Source organism: Ascaphus truei, chromosome 1 (genome assembly GCF_040206685.1).
Source record: "Ascaphus truei isolate aAscTru1 chromosome 1, aAscTru1.hap1, whole genome shotgun sequence".
NCBI classification, from domain to species: domain Eukaryota; kingdom Metazoa; phylum Chordata; class Amphibia; order Anura; family Ascaphidae; genus Ascaphus; species Ascaphus truei.
In genome coordinates this window covers 524,472,477-524,490,912 of record NC_134483.1, presented here as the reverse complement: position 1 = coordinate 524,490,912, position 18,436 = coordinate 524,472,477, and the positions used below count along the sequence as shown (strand labels likewise).

General features: G+C 39.4%; 1 protein-coding gene across 1 annotated transcript in view; it reads left to right on the top strand.

Moving 5' to 3' along the window:
• Nucleotides 1–15,225, top strand: part of LOC142464518 (uncharacterized) — a 38,359-nt gene extending 23,134 nt beyond the window's left edge. The window contains exon 3 of the mRNA XM_075567922.1: nt 15,139–15,225. Within this exon, the coding sequence (XP_075424037.1) occupies nt 15,139–15,225 (87 nt within the window). The remainder of the gene's footprint in view (nt 1–15,138) is intronic.
• The last annotated feature ends 3,211 nt before the right edge of the window (nt 15,226–18,436 follow it).

Below are 18,436 nucleotides of genomic sequence, written 5' to 3'. Positions count from 1 at the left end.
GAGGGCTTGCGGGGGGGGGGGGGGGTTGGGGTAGCGGGAGGGCTTAACCCCTTCATGACCGTAGCGGTATTAACTGCTACGATCGTGAAGGGGTTAAGTGCACCCGCAACCCCCCCCCCCCTCCCGCAAGTCGTAAACTCACACCAAGGGCCAAATACCCCCCTCACCCATCCCCACTACACACAATAAAGCGGGCACGGTGGGTTAACCCCTTCATTGCCTTAGCGGCTATCCGCTATGGTAATGACGCAGCATTTTCCGTATTTTTAATAATATTGATCAGGAGCAGGGGGGGGGGGGGTTCCCTGAGCATTAATCATTAATTTCTGGCTCAGGGAACCCCCTGCTCACTTTACAATATTATTAAAATAATGCTTCTTTACCATAGCGCATAGACGCTAAGGTAAAGAACGAGTGTTTATTTATACTGTATATTGTATGTGTTTTATTGATACTGTACATGTGCAGAGGGTCTCCAGAGCAGAAGCGCACAGGTTTCAGGTCTGGGGACCCCGTGCCCCCCGAGATACAGGCCCCTTTAGGGGGTGCCGGTATCCCTCTGCTCTGCTTGGTTTACAGGCCGCGGTCACGTGATCGGGGCTTTTAACGCAGAGCTGGATACCGGCACCCCCTAAAGGGGCCTGTATCTCGGGGGGCACGGGGTCCCCAGACCTAAAACCAACGCGGTTCAGCTCCGGAGACCCCCTGCACATCTACACTATCAATAAAAATGTATTTCAAATAATTTTTAATGTGTGGATGTTTGTGCAGAGAGAGAGCAGCGGATCTCTCTCTGCTGCAAACACATCTCGCCCCCGCCGCCCATACAGTAGTATCATTTATGTATGTGCATATACAGTACAGTACTGTACAGTACTGTATGTTAGGGCTTACAGGGGTTGTTGTTATACAGTACTGTATATATATATATACTGTATACTGCATTACAATTCATTATAGGGGACGGCTTCACAGAGAATAGCTCGCAAGCGCCACCATGTGTATTTTGACGGCATTGCAGTATTGTAACCAGCCGGAATAAAAAGCTTAAATTCCTGCCGGAAAATAACGCAATGCACTCTGGCTGAAAAATATCAGAAACCTGAATACACCCGAGTATACCCGAATTCGCGGGACTAGCCGTGCTCGAATAAAGTGTGTCGCCAGTGTATGATTATGTACCAAGCCTTTCAGCTGAAAATGCATTGGAATGGGTACCCGAAGAAATGAACCTACCTCCCGACCAATTGTTTGAAGAAAGCAGTGGCGATTCCTATGAGCGCTTCATGGAGGAGATGTGTGTCATACTGGATTCAGCGGGTGGGTCAAGCGTGGATGAAAAAGCCTTGCATTTCTGGAGCGACCAGTTGCAGCCAGACGAAGAGTTAATTCTAGAAGAATGGTAAATATAACAACCGTTATGAGTTGACTCTGCGTTTAAATGTTTTTTTTTTTTGTAACCACCATTTTCCCTTTCAATGCGTGGATACAGCGTAACATTGCAGACTGCATAACATGTAGCGATCACAAAGAAATTGTTTCCGAATACAATATAGTAGAACCTGAAAGAGTAGTACACATTGCTGACGGAATAAATATACGTATTTTCCTATCACTTTAAACATATTAGCAACATTTTACCATAACTCTAACACATACCTGTTTTGTTATCATGCTACATCTACAACATTTAAAAGCGGGTCCACCACGTATGACGTGGGACCCTTGTCATGGCCCAAGGCGTCCTTAAAAAGGATTACGGATGTAAGTCCCGCCCCCAAGCGACGTGCGCGCCTCAAAGCCTATTGGCTGTCATGTTTTGTTATAGTAACGGTAACTGCAGTGTGTCATGTGTGCGGCTCAGTGTTTGTAGGCGTCAACTGGGCGTTAGCCGAATGTTAATTGAGTGGGAGGAGTGTTAGCGTGCATTTCACGCTGGTTTAACATGACGTCACACGTATTGCATTTGCGCATTGTGTTATCGGCCGTCCTTTCTGTCCAAACACGTCTGTTTAAAAAAAATACAGATGTACTCGTTTAGAACGAATGTAGTTTCGTATTCATTGTATTTGAAATAAAGATTTTATGTTTAATGGTATTTTCAAGATTTATTGAACGCACAACGTACGCTTTGTTTTGCGCATGCGCTAACAGTTAGTGCAGCCAAGCGTGAAGTGCGTGCGCACACTAAGATGTGCGTGCACATTTTTCAGTATACAGGCAACGTTCACATCATATACATAGTTATGCCTGCAACAAATTTAAAGAAACATTACATACTGATGTACACTTGTACTTGTAACATATAAGTGAGTGACGTGTGTATGTACACAATCATATAGAGCTGTGTAACGCGTTGTCACGGATACATATATAGTAAGGTGCCATATTTGACCATCATGTGTTTGCTGTATTTCAGAGATGTCGGGGAAGATACAATCGGATCAATGTATGATTTCAGAAGAGTCTACCTTTATATGAGATGATTGTGAGGAGGAGCCACCGACTACTATACTACATATGGAACTAATTTTATATTGCTTGCAGCGCTTATTAACAAACAATTACAAATGTGATACCCTTATGCCTATATTGCATAAGCACTTAATTAACATAATGATGTTGCAAAATAGTGCCTCATGAATTTTTATTGAGTGTTCTTTAATGACTACTATCATTTTATGGCATGGTGTGTTTTATATATAACAACCATTCCCACTCTGCTAACACATTTGTGTATTCTATTGTGTAATGGAACGTATGACTGTCGAAACTATGTAACAATAATAATAAGAATAATAATAATAATAATAATTATAATATGAGCATGTTCATGTATAGCGCTGCTAGTTGTACACAGCGCTTTACAGACACATTTTTCAGGCTGAGGTCCCTGGCCCGTGGAACTTACAATTTATTTTTTGCCGCCTGAGGCACAGGGAGATAAAGTGACTTGCCCAAGGTCACAAGGAGCCGACACCGGGAATTGAACCAGACTCCCCTGCTTCACACTCTCAGTGCCAGTGTGTGTCTTTACTCACTGAGCCACTCCTTCTCCCAATGTAAAGGACACTTACAACCAACTAGCCATTTATTGTTAAAAATCTCTTGTTACATGGGTATGTTGATAAAATGGTTTGGGACTGCAGCAAATAATGTTATTGGCCAGATGTTGTGGTCCCCTACAATGCATGATGTTCTGAATATGACATCAACATCATGTAATGAAGTACGTTTCTGTGTATATTTCATTAACCTAACTAACTATAGTTTACTGTGTTTATTAAACGTTCTAAAAATACATAGTATAGTCAATATGATGATATAAGCTACCATAATAAAGCTGGTGTTATCATTTGTCGGTGTTATACATGGATCCTACACAAATTGATACAGACACAAACAGTTGTCTTAAAAAGTGTTTCTATGCTAATGTGCACGTGATTGACGTTACAATTGTGAGAATACTTGATAATTATCATCATGATAATGATGAAGTGACGTGATTTATATTGCAAAAATATTACCAACATTGTCATATTGGTAAATTAGAAATGCTAAATGACAGTAACATTTGCAACAAAATTGTGTTTTCTGTTAACAGTTTTACACTTGGTACATGTAGGACACATCCACACACGTGTGACTTATACATACACATGTCACAAATTTAAATTAATATTGACTATTAATTCCTAGCATTAATAAACACCTACATTGCTAAATATAAGATGTAGTACGCATTGTTGTGATTACAGGCATTCATGCATGGAGTGTTATGATCAGTCAATTTCATCCGTCATGAATGAGCTCCCGTAAGTAAACAAATAAGTACAGTTATCCCCTTGTCTCCAAACACCTCTATATAACATTAATAGAATTTATAAGGAAACATACATAAAATGTGATGAAATGTGAGTAATCATTTTCTAATACAATGCACATGAAAGCTCAAGAGTAGCTAAATGCATATACATGATACAGAAAGTACATGTATGTTACATTTGTGTTAAAAGCAATATGTTGGGTTTTTACTTCAAATAATTATAGGAAGATTGAGGTAGGCACATCTTATGAGAGATGTCAGCAAATATACATACCATGATCAGTCATACTGGAGATATACCTATAATGCAAAGGAACAATATATAAATTGCAAACATTGACATGCCATCTTCAGTACCGTAAACAACACAGCAAAGTGTGTATTTGGTGTTAAATGTGCAACACCATGTATATTTAATCACATTCAAAATGTAAATCAGGCTGGTGTACACATCATATGGATGTACATGTTACACTGCACCAATAACATTGTATGTAAGCATACTAGAAGCATGAATGAGTATGGGCATAATATGTGTATTGTGTTAGCATAAGGAACAACACAATGCTAAAATATTAGTGCTTTGTTACCCCAGTTGTATTCACATACACACAACTAAAGTACAATTGAAGAGGGATTATATAACCTGTGCAACAATAACATACCGGTGCCACATCCCTTTGTGCACACAGCAGAGAAAAGAAAGGTGTGCAACCCATATTCATCTGTGTCCTACCAGAAGGGTATATAAAAAAACATTATTGTTAAGATAACATAATGTAACTATAAAAGTATAACTTGGAACATATATGTTTTTACTTACAAGAAAAAAATGAATTGATGAGATTCTGGCGTGTCTGGCCACCACTGGCTGTTTGTTCATTTTCAGCAGCTACATGGGTGGGATGCTCGTCTACCAAAGGCTCAGCTAGGTCTGACTGTACATTGTGCCTCAGTGCAACATTGTGCAAAATGCAACAGGCAAGGATAATATCAGACACTTTTTGAGGCTTGTATAGAAGAGCCCCACCAGTTCTGTCCAGACACCTAAATCTGGTCTTGAGTAGGCCAAATGTCCTCTCTATAACAGATCTTGTAGATATATGGGCTGCATTGTACCTGTCCTCTGCTTCAGTTTGAGGATTTAGCACCGGAGTCAAGAGCCACGGCCTAATTCCGTATCCTGAGTCACCTATAATGAATGGAGCACACATAAGCTGACATTAGTGATCAAATTGTACAATGCCAACATTCCTAAATAAAAATGTGTTTTGTGTTAGAACATGTAAATGTGTACTCACCCAGCAGCCAACCATGTTCAAAATGTCCCTCTTCGAACGCATGGAAGACTGAAGAGTTCCTCAGGATAGAGGAATCGTGACTGGAACCAGGGAATTTGGGTACCACATGCATTATCCTCATCGTCGCATCACATACCACCTGTACATTGAGTGAATGGTAGTGCTTACGATTGCGGAACACATGCTCACTCTGACTAGGTGCAATCAAAGCAACATGTGTGCAATCGATTGCACCCAGCACACATGGTATCCCTGCTATATTATAAAAGCCAGTCCTGACTTCCAGCCACTCTGTCGCCTCTGTAGGAAAATGAATATAATTCCTAGCGCGTCTATTGAGTGCATAGAGAAACTGGGTCAAGGCCCGCGAAAATGTAGATTGCGAGACCCCGCCCACTATGCCCACAGTTGTCTGGTATGACGCGGAAGCAAGATAATGTAATGAGCACAGCATTTTAACAAGCCCAGGGACTGCACGACCTCTGGCTGTGAAAAAATCTAAATCTCCCCTTAACTCCTGATAAAGAGCTAAGATTGCTGCTGAACTCAAACGATAGCGACTTACAATCTCCTCCTCACTCATCCCATCTAACAGGGTTCTCTCCCTGTACAGACGCGGACGAGGCACAACTTGTCTCCTCTGTCTTCTCCTCTGATCTCCTGTCCCTCTACCTGTCCCTCGGCCTGTCCCTCTCCCTGTCCCTGTCGTATCCGCGTGACTGTCCCTGTCACTGTCCCTCGGTGTGTCCCTCCCTTGCCCTATATGATTCTCTTGATCATCAAGCATGTCATAGAAAAGAATGTTCCTCCGTCTCCTAAACAATCTCAACATTTTGAAATGAGTAGCTGTGAATGAGCAGGTAATGGGCGTCCTTTAAATAGGTATGTGATGATGTCAGGTGACATAGTAAAATGCAAGGTGTTACATTAACATAATAAAGTACTTCTGTGGCAAGCTGTGTGCAGTTGTTGTTATAAGTATTTGTTGTGTGTATTCTGCAGGGAATGATGATATTTGCCAATGATGTGACGTGAAGCTTTGTACAAAGATTGGTTGAAAATAAATAGTGTAATGTGCAATGCATGTAACACTTGTGAACGCAACAGTCAGTCATGTAATTAGACAAAAAGGCTGAGATTGACGTGGGAAAAGTTTGGTGTAACATGTGTAATTAGGCATGTTATTGTCACATGTTGACAACAATGAATAGTCGTGTGCATATGCATGCATTTCTGTAATGAGGATAGTTGGTATAGAATGAGTTTACAAGGTGTCCCAATGATGAATTACTGTACATGTGTGTATAAGTTAGGTTGAAGTGCTTGTAATGCTACGGTTACAATGTAAACATGCAATGTGATTGAGCGTCCAATAAGTGACGTCATGAAAATAGGGAGGACCCAAAACTATATGTAAACATGAGAATACAGATGTACATGAACGTTTAAAGATGCGTGACACATTACAAGCATTGTGTAATGTAAAGGAAGATGAATATACGGTGTATGTGTGACATGTGTGACATGTGTAACATCATGTAAATAATTGTCGCTCAGTTCAATAAAATGTGTGATATGATGTGAGGTTCTCCTTTAAGAGTTGAGTATAGTATTTTCCCTTGACACATCATCACATGATGAGTAATGTGACCCGCAAATGCTGAAAACATGTAAAAGTATAATGTTATGCAAATAATACACGTCAGCTGTGACACAATGCAGGGAATGCCCCCACACTGTAATGCAAATGACGTTTGTATTGTGAGCAATGAAACGTAAACAGTACTATACTGTTATACGTCCCCGCTCCATTGACTCCATTGATGTACAGAAGAATTTTTTTTTCTAAGTGCCGTTCCGGCAGCCTTAGCGATCGTTCTCCCCTCCAAACTGCCAACTTTAGTTGGCGGGAGAAATTGGCCATAACATCTCAATTTCGTAGTGCCGATCAGCCCCGATAAGCTGATTTTTTGTTGTTGAATCCAGCCGATTTAAAAAAGTGGCGATCAGTGGCGAAAACAGGCTTATCGGCAGCCGACTGGCCATAACAAAATAATCGGCTCCGAAACATGGCGAAATCAAGCACTTATCGGCGCTTACTGAATCTCAAACCCAATTTTGGCTATAAAATGGCGATAATTCCCTTATCAACGCTTACTGCATGAGGCCCTTACAGTTCTGTGCGACAACTGCTGATCTCTTGGTGTGAGGCATTTAGTTTTATGCGGAGAGTATGAACCTCATTCTGCGATATGTCCACCTCTGTCCGGATACTGTTGCCCTCTTGGTGTGGGATATTCAGTTCTATGCAGAGAGTATGAACCTCATTCTGAGAGACTTCCAACTCTCTATTGCAATTTCGGACCTCTTGCTGAGAGTCGGTAATCTCTTTCAGTGCCTCCTCATACTTCTGTTTCAGATTAGTAATCATTCTGTCAGACTTGCTCTGCTTTTCATTCATGCGTTAATAGTAGTCTTCGCAGTATCTAGATCTGTCCTTAGATCCTCCAATTTGGTCTAGGCCACATAGTAACTTGCAAGCACAGTCTTTTGTAGCTCAGCATTGTTTTCTCTCTCCATTTTCAATTCTTCACGGAGCAGATCACAGCTATGACTGGCAACTTACAGTGCATCTTTAGGGCTGGTCAAGGGATCGTCACTCACTGGTTCCAGCTCCGCTTCACTGATATGGTTGGTTGAGGGTTCCTCACTGTTGGCACTGGACAGACACTTCTTTGGGTTACACAACTTCTGCCATGGGTCCTCTGGATATTCTGTCATCCGCATGATGAATCCTCCATTTTCGCTAGGCTGCAGGGCATCTCAGAGCCCATTTTTTTCCACGGGACCTGCGGACATGTCTGTTCCTTCCACGATAAGTTAAGTACCTCTTTTCTTTTTCTATTTACGCCTTTTTTTTTGGACGACTCTGTCCCATCAGGGATACTGGGATCTCCATCTTTATTTGAAATGTCAGCAGCTTCACTGTATCCGCCAGGCTTTTCTTGCAGCTACTGGCAGGAATATTTGGGGTCATAGAGACCTGTTTGTTCAGTGCGTATCGATTTTAGGCACCTCCACCATTCATGGGGTGTTTTGTGGGTGTGACTCGGTTCGGGTTCCCCATAATAGATATCTTCATCTTTATCCGTATCCTCATAGAACTGGAAGGGCCACTTTTCCGTTGGGTAGGGTTCTTTACAGGAACACCACACCTTGTCCTCCATTTTGGGGCTATCAGGTGTATTTTTCTTCCTTACCTCGGGTGGCGCTATTGCAGCTATTTTCACTGTAGTCTCTAGAACCTCTGCTGGTAGTCCAACAGATGGGCAGACTTTGCTTTCAGAGTTTGTAGCTCTTGCACGTTTCTCTGTAGACTTTTTTTTTCTCTTTCACAAGTGGTGTGGTGGACTCTGATGCAGCCTCAGTCCCTTGTGTGGGTCATCATCTGTCGCACTCCTCCCAGTCAAACTGTGGCATTGTGGCTTTCTCTAGTGCAGTTGTAGCTTTCCTGCCTGGATGTGTAGCCCTTTAAATCTGTTCACTTCTGCAAGTGATGCTTTATTCTGTTGCTCAGGCTGTTTGCAGGAACTGTATGGATGAAAATCACAGTCCGGGGCCCCTTTGAAATTCTAGGGCCACCTCTCATCCCACTTTTGACACCATATGTAAGAGATGTGTGCAGAGGTACATTTAATGGAGACCGATTAGGGTGAAATTATATCTTGGCTTTATTGCGCCTGTACCTTTAACAAGGCAAAATATACAAAAACAAACAAAATAAAGGCCTACTCCACTTTGGAGAATAACTAAACCTTTACTCCAACCCTTTCTAACTGGATGGGTAGCTAAGCTGGTTACCAACCTAAACACACACACATACATATACACACATAACAGTCAAACAAGAAAGTCTCTTATCTGTTTCTGTTGTTGCTGTAGGGGAAGGCCTATCTGGTCTCTTGGTTCAGCATTCTTGTGTGCTATGGCACTTTCTGTGTCCAGATATAGCGGTCTTGTCCCCTTGTGTTGCTGTCAGCTTACAGTCATTTTGTATGCATCAAGACATCATATTTTCCTCAGGTCAGTCCAGCTGTGGCTAAGGAAAATCTCTGCAGTAAATCTCCTTATATCAGCCAAATGTGAGCTAAGGAATCTCTCTACTGTGTCTCACGTGAGGCTTTTTACAATGTCATTAGTCCAGGTGAAGGCTAGTTAATTGAGTGGCTGAAATAAACTATATCTCTGCTGGATTCTCAGAGCTCTGAGGCTGCTTTATTTAAACAGGGATATGTCCCTGGTACACCAGGGAAACCTTGGAAAGATATGCTTCACGGTACGGAGTTTTGTCCAGTTGATATTCCAGCAGCCTGTGTCTTTCGAGCTTATGAAGGGTTTAATTAAAAATTTGAAGAATGTTATTTTAGCTGCACTTGGGAAGCAGTAGAAAAACAGTACTGCCGAATTCAAGATTGGGAAGATCACAATAAATAGACTATTATGGACTAGAGGAATCAATGCTTGAAACTGGTGAAAATATTATTTTTTTAAGAAATACAGTTTATTGTTTAATAATGTTGGGGTGGGATACACAGTAGTGAAGAACTGAAGTTGTTTGGTGTCCTCATTTTTAAGTAAAGTTGCTGATTTCATGCAATGTGGCACTTTAGTTTTCATCCTTTCTTTTCAGATTATCCACTTCATCACCTTGTTCAAGTTGAAAACACATTGAATAACATAGAACATCAGCACTGTATCATCAAGGTAACAACTGACTTTCATTGTACTCTAGCTCCTGCATGCATGTTCAATAATTCAATGAAACGCATATGCATTCCATGCAATATACATAGAGCGCGCATGCGCAGTGGTGTTTCGACATAGAAATTAAATTTTGAATGCACCAATTTATTGATTATCTTAAAGGTGAAGCTGTACAGAGACAGACATCATGTTGATGGAAGAATATTGTATATATTTTTAAAGTTTTTGTTATTTATGTAATTGTATAAATTAATAAAAATTGTAATAAATCCTTGGCAAATGTTCACTATGTTTCTCAAATTGAATTTAATAAATAGGATTTCTAAAGACTGTCTGTTGTCTTTAGTTTTCTAACATTGAAAGTGTGTATGGGAATAAGAGGTGGTTAAGGACAAAAAAAAAGCAACTTCCGCAGTTACCTTACACAGAACTACCGTTTATAAAACATGTATTACTGTAGCAATATCTTCAAAATACAGTACATTCAATTTATCTTGACTACATACTAGCATTCCATATTGTCACTGCAAAGTTCTACAGAAGCCTCAAAATGCCATTCGGCAGCTGTGGCTCAATCGCTGTCCAGGGCTTCAACATGCAATGAAGTGCCAAGGAATTTCCCTTTTTTCCCACAGTTCCAAGGAACAATACGTCTTTTTTCACCTGTATACAGTATAAGAAGATCTACCAATGATCATTTATATACAGTATGCATTTGCTAGTATAGAGGTTCAAACAAGTATTCCATATTTAACAGAAAATAAAATTGGTTCACTTAGTAAAAAAAAATAAAACACAAAAAATGTTTAGATAAGTTCCCTCGTATTCACAAAAAGATGTCTCTATTAGAATAAGTCTTCTTTTGAATTTCATCATTCCTGGCTTTTTAATCTTATTTGTTGCACTGTATTCTCAGGAGCAATATTGCAGGTGGTTTGTCTGAAATGACATGACTACCAGAATAATTCTGCCAACTGTCAAATAAACAGCCAGTAGGCTAGCAATGTTTTAATCGTATGTCAAGCATTAGACAACTAATAACTCTAGGTCAGTATTTTTCCTCAGGTTAATGAATATATTAAGTCCGTTATAGAAGAAAATCTTTAATAACACACTGTGGGGCTAAATACATTTGAGAGTTGCTTTAACTTGAATGCTACATCATCTTTTTAAAGAGCTGAATGCTATTTTCCATTAGTTTTGTAATCTTAATGACAGTGTGCGGCAGCAGAATAATAATGTAAATATGCTAGTTAAATGTGCAGTATATTTTTCTTCTGGGGCATTTGCACAAAAAGAAATAAAAAAACAGAAATATATCCAGGACAAGTGTTCTTACTGATATTATTATTCTCTTCCAATCTGAACTATTGCTTCAACAAAATTATTTTTGTTAAAAATATTTCTCAAATTAAAGGATTGTATTTATGATACATTTTTATCATACTTACTACCAGGTTCCAGTTACGGTATAAATGCTTTTTTTTTTTAGTTTTCAACAGTTTCAATATAAACCGCACTCATAATGTAATATTATAACATCCAAATCATGAGTACAATTTTCTAGCCTTCAAAAGTAAATATTTCTGTGAAATTATTGCTGATTGCAATTATTTTTCTCTGCTTTTTAACAATATCAGATTTGAGAGGTCTCCTTGATCCCAGCTTCTACAGTTCTATTGACATTTGTCTCTTCTCTTGCAATGGTTGCTGATGGCTTTATTATACTGTATTTGGTAAGGAAGAGGGTTCAACAACTGTAACCTTATTAATTGACTTATAAACATCAAAAAAAAGTATTTTCATAAAAATTGGTGGAAAAAACTTTGTAATAAGCAGTGACATTGAAAAACATATGAAGTAATGGCATATTTGTACTGAAAATGTCCTTTTCCTACGTACAGCCCACATTTTACTAGGAATGTAATCTTCCAGTTACCAACCTTGTATATGCACTTTAGCAACATACAAATGTAAGCTATTCAGCAAAGGAAAGAACATAATTTAAGTATTCAGTAAGTTAAAAAAAATCACGTAAAGTCAGGAAAAGAAATACAGTACTGGAACAGTCTATGTGGCACACAATCTCTGCTGGACATATTTAAATAGTAGTAATAATAATAATAATAATAATAATAATAATAATAATAATAATAATAATAATAATAATAATAATAATAATAATTAAAGGGAAGTAAAGCCAGGCAGCTGACTGTCCTTTACTTAGATATATCAAAGTAATTAATTAGAATGACAGGTTCTAAGTTCCACTTTTTTCATGCTGTTCACAGTACTTCTCAAGTTTCTATACAAGAGGAGTTGCAGTCCAATAAAAGCTGTGCTTAGTCAGCAGTAAAGATGGGCAAATATTTGGGAGAGAGGGAGAGCTATGCAAAGTATATTTAAATGCACCTCATCCCACACATTTGAAATGGAATTCAATACTAACTATATACTGTAGAATTGATAAGCCTAGGGCACCATCCTAATGACTAATCTCTCTCTCTCTCTCGCGCGCGATGTGTCCCCCCCCCCCCCGCTGATATGCACCAGCATAACCAAAAAAAGCTGCTATATCTGTAAGGTGTGTGAATCGAACGCCAGAAAGAGTTATAGTGTACAAATTAAATTTTAGTTATAATCAAATGTGTGCATGGTTTCTGCTGGTGGAATTGAATATATTCTCGCAAATGTTTTAACAACATCTTCGCATTCAACCGTGAATCAAATTTTGCCAATAGACATCAGAGCACTAACAGAATACTCAAAATTGTGATATCGAATGAAAAATAAAACAAAAATTGTGCAATACATCAAAGATGTATAATATAATAGATGTAGAATACTTCAGATGTGGAAGTGAGAGGAATGGTGGGATGTATCATACACAATCTTGCAGAGGCAATCGAATGTGTAGAATGATTGACAGGTTATGGTGGGCGTCCTTCCAAATCAGGTATATCTCCGTGATCCAGAATGGAATACCATTAGAAAGAACAAAAGAGCTACATAGTGTGATGTGTCTAATGCTAAAAGAAATAGTAGGTTTTTCTGGGACATGGGATTTGGCAATTATGATTTTGGTAATGAAAATGTTAGTAATATAAGTCTAAACATATGCAGCGTTAATACAAATAGCACTATAATAGAAAATATAAGAATAATGTAACACTTCCCAACACGTTTCTGTATTGTCATATTCTTGTCTGGTAAATTACAGTTCTTATAGGGAGTTACTTTTATTTTAGACACTAATTGTTTATTTTCACTTGCGTCTACTCTGTGTCTGTAAAATATTCTCATTCATCTTCTCTGCTCCGCTACCATTGTATGTCTTTGTATGTCTTTATTTATATAGCGCCATTAATGTACATAGCGCTTCACAGTAGTAATACATGGGGTAATCAAATAAATAACAGATAATATAAATAACAGATCATGGGAATAAGTGCTTTAGACATAAAAGTAACATTTCGGAAGAGGAGTCCCTGCCCCGAGGAGCTTACAGTCTAATTGGTAGGTAGAACGTACAGAGACAGTAGGAGGGAGTTCTGGTAAGTGCGTCTGCAGGGGGCCACGCTTTATGTATCGTGTTCAGAATATCCACAGTGCTATTCATATGCTTCTTTAAGCAAGTGTGTCTTAAGGTGGGTCTTAAAGGTGGATAGAGAGGGTGCTAGTCGGGTACTGAGGGGAAGGGCATTCCAGAGGTGTGGGGCAGAAAGTGAGAAAGGTTTAAGGCGGGAGAGGGCTTTAGATACAAAGGGGGTAGAAAGAAGACATCCTTGAGAAGAACGCAAGAGTCTGGATGGTGCATAACGAGAAATTAGGGATGAGATGTAAGGAGGGGCAGAAGAGTGTAAAGCTTTAAAAGTGAGGAGAAGAATGGAATGTGAGATGCGGGATTTGATCGGAAGCCAGGAGAGGGATTTCATGAGGGGAGATGCTGAGACAGATCTAGGAAAGAGTAGAGTGATTCTGGCAGCAGCGTTTAGGATAGATTGTAGGGGAGACAGGTAAGAGGCAGGAAGGCCGGACAGCAGGAGGTTACAGTAATCAAGACGGGAGAGAATGAGGGCCTGAGTCAGAGTTTTAGCAGTCGAGCAACAGAGGAAAGGGCGTATCTTTGTTATATTGCGGAGTATATATATATACTGTCTTGTTTAACTTTCCACTTTAACATTTTGTAAAAGTGGCCATGATAGAGTGTAAGCACTTCTCTGTCTTTGACTCTCTACTCAAACCACCCCCAGCTGCCTCTTCTTCCTCCATTTCACCTCAGGACTTTGCTGACTACTGTATTTCAAGGAAAAGGTGGAATCCACTCGTCAGAACATCCCCTCTGTATCCTGTTTCCATCCTACACTACTTCCTAACTCTCTTCCTGCCTTCTTTGACTCTTTTTTTGCTATCACAGAGGATGTATCACTACTGATCTCCTCTTCTCCCTCTACCACTTGCCCTCTTGATCCCATTTCCTCCCATCTCCTAAAACATCTTGTTCCTACTATAACCCCTATGATCACACACATATTTAACATCTCCCTCTATTCTGGAACTTTTCCCTCCTCCTTCAAACATGCAACCATTATACCATTACGCAAAAACAGCAAGCTTGACCCTACCTGTCTTTCTAACTATCGACCTGTCTCCCTCCTGACTATTGCCTCCAAACTCCTTGACCGTCTTGAATTATCTTGCTTGCTCCACTTTCTCAAAACCCATTCTCTTCTAGACCCTCTACAATCTGGGTTCCGCACTGCTCACTCGACTGAAACAGCCCTCAATAAAATAACTAATGACCTCCATGCTGCCAAAGACAGAGGTCATTACACGCTGCTCATATTACTCGACCTCTCTGCAGCATTTGACACCGTGGACCACCCTCTTCTCCTCCACATTCTCCATACTCTTGGTATTCGTAAAAAAGCTCTATCCTGTATATCCACTTACCTCTCCCATTGTACTTTCAGTGTCTCTTCTGCTAACAGGAAAAGGTAAGGATCGATGGTCCATCCGCTCCGTGAAAAAAGGTAAGAACTCACCAGCAAAGAGGTTAAAATACTTCTTTATTGGACTACATAAAAAAACAAAAAAACAAACAGCACAGATTACTCTCCCACGCGTTTCACGCCTACTATGGCGCTTTTTCAATGAGTGACGAGATGGGGGAGGCCCTGGGTATTTAACACACTCCCCGTCATGCAAGACAGCTGTTTTAAATAATTAATTAATCTTGTCTTGCAGGAAGAAAAGAGGAGAAAACGGAGAAGAAAAAGAAAAACAGAAAAAAAGAGAAACTTCCCTGCAGTAGAGACAGCAAGGACAATTTAACTCTTTGAATATAGTAAATAAAAAGGTATAATATGTTTGACAATGATTGTGTCCAATATACAGTATAAGAGCTTGTAACTCAAGAAGGGCAAACAAATTCACCTAGTAAGGATAAACTGACTATAACAAAAAAGCCCATTATACAAGGAACATATACAATAATATACCACTAATTTGTAGAATCAAGTATACTACCAAAAACTCTTACACATGGTTCAGTACATGTTTTTCCTAAGATGGACAATCAAGTTGAAGAAGATTCAATGTCAGATACAATCAAAAGTAAAAAAATAAAAAAAATGAAATAAATTAAACAACATACATCATAATGTGGCAAATACATTTTTTAATAGAACTAAATCTGGAATCTATAAAGGACACCATGAATGGAAATAGATACATTAAACTAGGGACTAAAAGATAGATTTCAATACTCATTTACAGATTAATCGTCAATAGTAAATTGGAAGGACAAAAAATGATAAACAATTAATGTTAAGTTAATTAAATGTATATAAAGTATTTAAATAAAAAACCTAATAGTAAGGTTTTTATAGAAAACTTTTTAAGTCCCAGTCAATGTTTAACCCATTGGGTACTAGGGTATTAAGTGTAAATATCCAAAATGCCTCACGTCTGTGAAGCAAATTGCCTCTATCTCCACCCCTGTAGTGTGGCTTGACAGATTCCAGTGCAACACATTTGAAGTTAGTCAAACTCCCTTTCTGACAAATGTCAAAATGTTTCGAAACTGGGTGTAGCTGATTCTTTTTAATAATTAATCTCATATGCTGAAGTATGCGTTGCTTTAATGGTCTTGTGGTAAGACCTACATATCGTTTATTACAACCACACATGTGCATATAGATGACATGATCCGTATTGCATGTTATGCATGATAATATGTTAAATACCCTAGTACCATCAGACCCTGAAAAGGTTTTGGTCTTAACAAGATATTTACACATTTTAAAGTGATGGCAGGGATAGCAACCAGTCAAATTAGGAAAAAATTCCTTCGGTCTTGAAATAAATTTAGGCACACTTGGTGAAATCAAATTACCCATTGTTTGAGATCTTTGTTTGAGATCAGTGACGTAGCTGAGGAAGCATTGGCGAAACGCGTCTGACGTTTTTTGGTTACTCCAAGCCACCGTAGTGAGGAGTTTGTTTCCCCTGTATCCTGGCCCAGCGTCTCTCTGTCTGCGCATGCGCATGCGCAACGGAGTAAGGAAGCTGAAGACTGTTTGTGCAGAGGGGATAGGTGGCCGGAGGAGGACACAGCCTGTGCACGGGCTCTGATTATCCACACTGCAGCCTTATACACCTCGATACACAGACAGGAAGAACCTGCCAGCAGGGACCAGCCAAGACAAAACACCCCAACCCAGAGAGGGACACGTTGCGGAGTCTGGCGGCATCTCCTTCCTATGCCCAAATATATCGGTCGCTTGTAAGTTTTAAATCTCATGCACCCACTGTTTAATTAAACTGTATTGCACTATTTTTTTCACCCTTTTATTTTTTGTCAAGGAAGATATCAGGAGGCATTTCCTCACCTACAACTTACCCAATCACATACAGAGGAGGAGACATCTGCTCAAGATACTAGAGGTTTGATGTGAGTGTGTCTCCACCCAAAAAGTGTGATTCCACTATCTATCCTCCCTCTTATCCCCCCCATCCCCCCTCCCCTCTCCCTATCTTAATGAAGAAGTGTGTATAATTTTTTGTGCTGTTTTCCTTACTGTGGCCCTCCCCTTTTTCTCTTCCATTTTATACGTTTATACGTCGTGGAGCCGCAAGCAGAGTGACGCGCCCGAGGACATTTCACCCTTTTTCTACCCATATTCATACAGAGGTTGGTGAATCACCTCTGAAAGACTCAGGCAGCGGAACTGCATTGTGGAAAGGACTGAAGCTACACATTGAATAGTAGGCTAATTTTTTCTGGCGCAAATTTTCCCTCTTTTTCTAAACATTGGCACATCAAGCTAAAAATAAATAAACAAGCACCAAATAAAATACATTACTTTTCAATTAAATAAAATGCCCATTGACCAATTGATTAGAACAGTTGTACACCATTATTAATGGGCATGGTTTGCCACTATGGCAATTAATGACAAGCTACAAATCAAACAAAACAAGCACCAAATAAAATACATTACATTTTAATGAAGAAAAATCCACTATATTTTGGCACAGTGGTACACCATGCCCATGATATGGGCAATGTTTGCCACTATGGCAGTTAATAGGGCAAAAATGGAGGGAAGCATATTCTTCCTGATTGCCTAGATTCACTCCCTTAATATGACATCACTAGAAAAAAAATTGATGCCATCATATGGTACTGTACATCAACTAATTGGATTGGGAGATATACCATGTGAGGCATCACATTGTACACCACCAATCCGATTGGTTGGAGAACCATCTGAAAGCTTCCATTAATTTTAAAGGATGTGCCATTTTTTTCTAGTGATGTCATCTTAAAGGGAGGGAAGCATATCCTCCCTAATTGGCTGTCTTCCCTCCATTTAAGATGGTCACATCCTTAAAAAAAAAAACCCTATCACATGGTACACCAAACAACAAACAGAACCCCAGCAAGCTCTTTTTGGGAACCCCTTCCCAAGTCATCAGGTTCCTTTCATTTTACTGGATATAGATCCAATATTGGTCTTTCTCCCTCCTAATAGAGGTAAATGAGAATTTTAATCCTAATAGAGGTATATTAGTATTTTATCTGGTAGTGTAAGGACCTGTGAATAGGGTCTACCTTGTCATGGCTCACAGGCTTACAATACTTTGGCCAAAGGGCAAATGACTAAATGACCCTTTTTCAAGAGAATATATAAGTATTTTACTGGTGTATTTTTGTCATATTGGATGTAGCATTGGGCTTCTCTGTCGCTTGTTGTACACATGGTACACCAACTAATCTTATTTGAGGTGTGCCATTTTACACTCAAATGTGATGTCACAAGCCTTATATAAGGCCTGTCTGTCTCATTTGATCAAAAGAAGACAATGGGGCGACATCTGCCCCATTTGATTATATAGTTTAGAATTAAAGAAAGAAAAAAAAGAAAGAAGGAAGAACTTACCAGAGATGTCTCTTCAATCAACCTATGATCATGCACTTCTTCGCATCTGCTGTTTGAAGAGCATTGTGTTGTGAGTCAAGCGTTGCTGACGGAGTAGA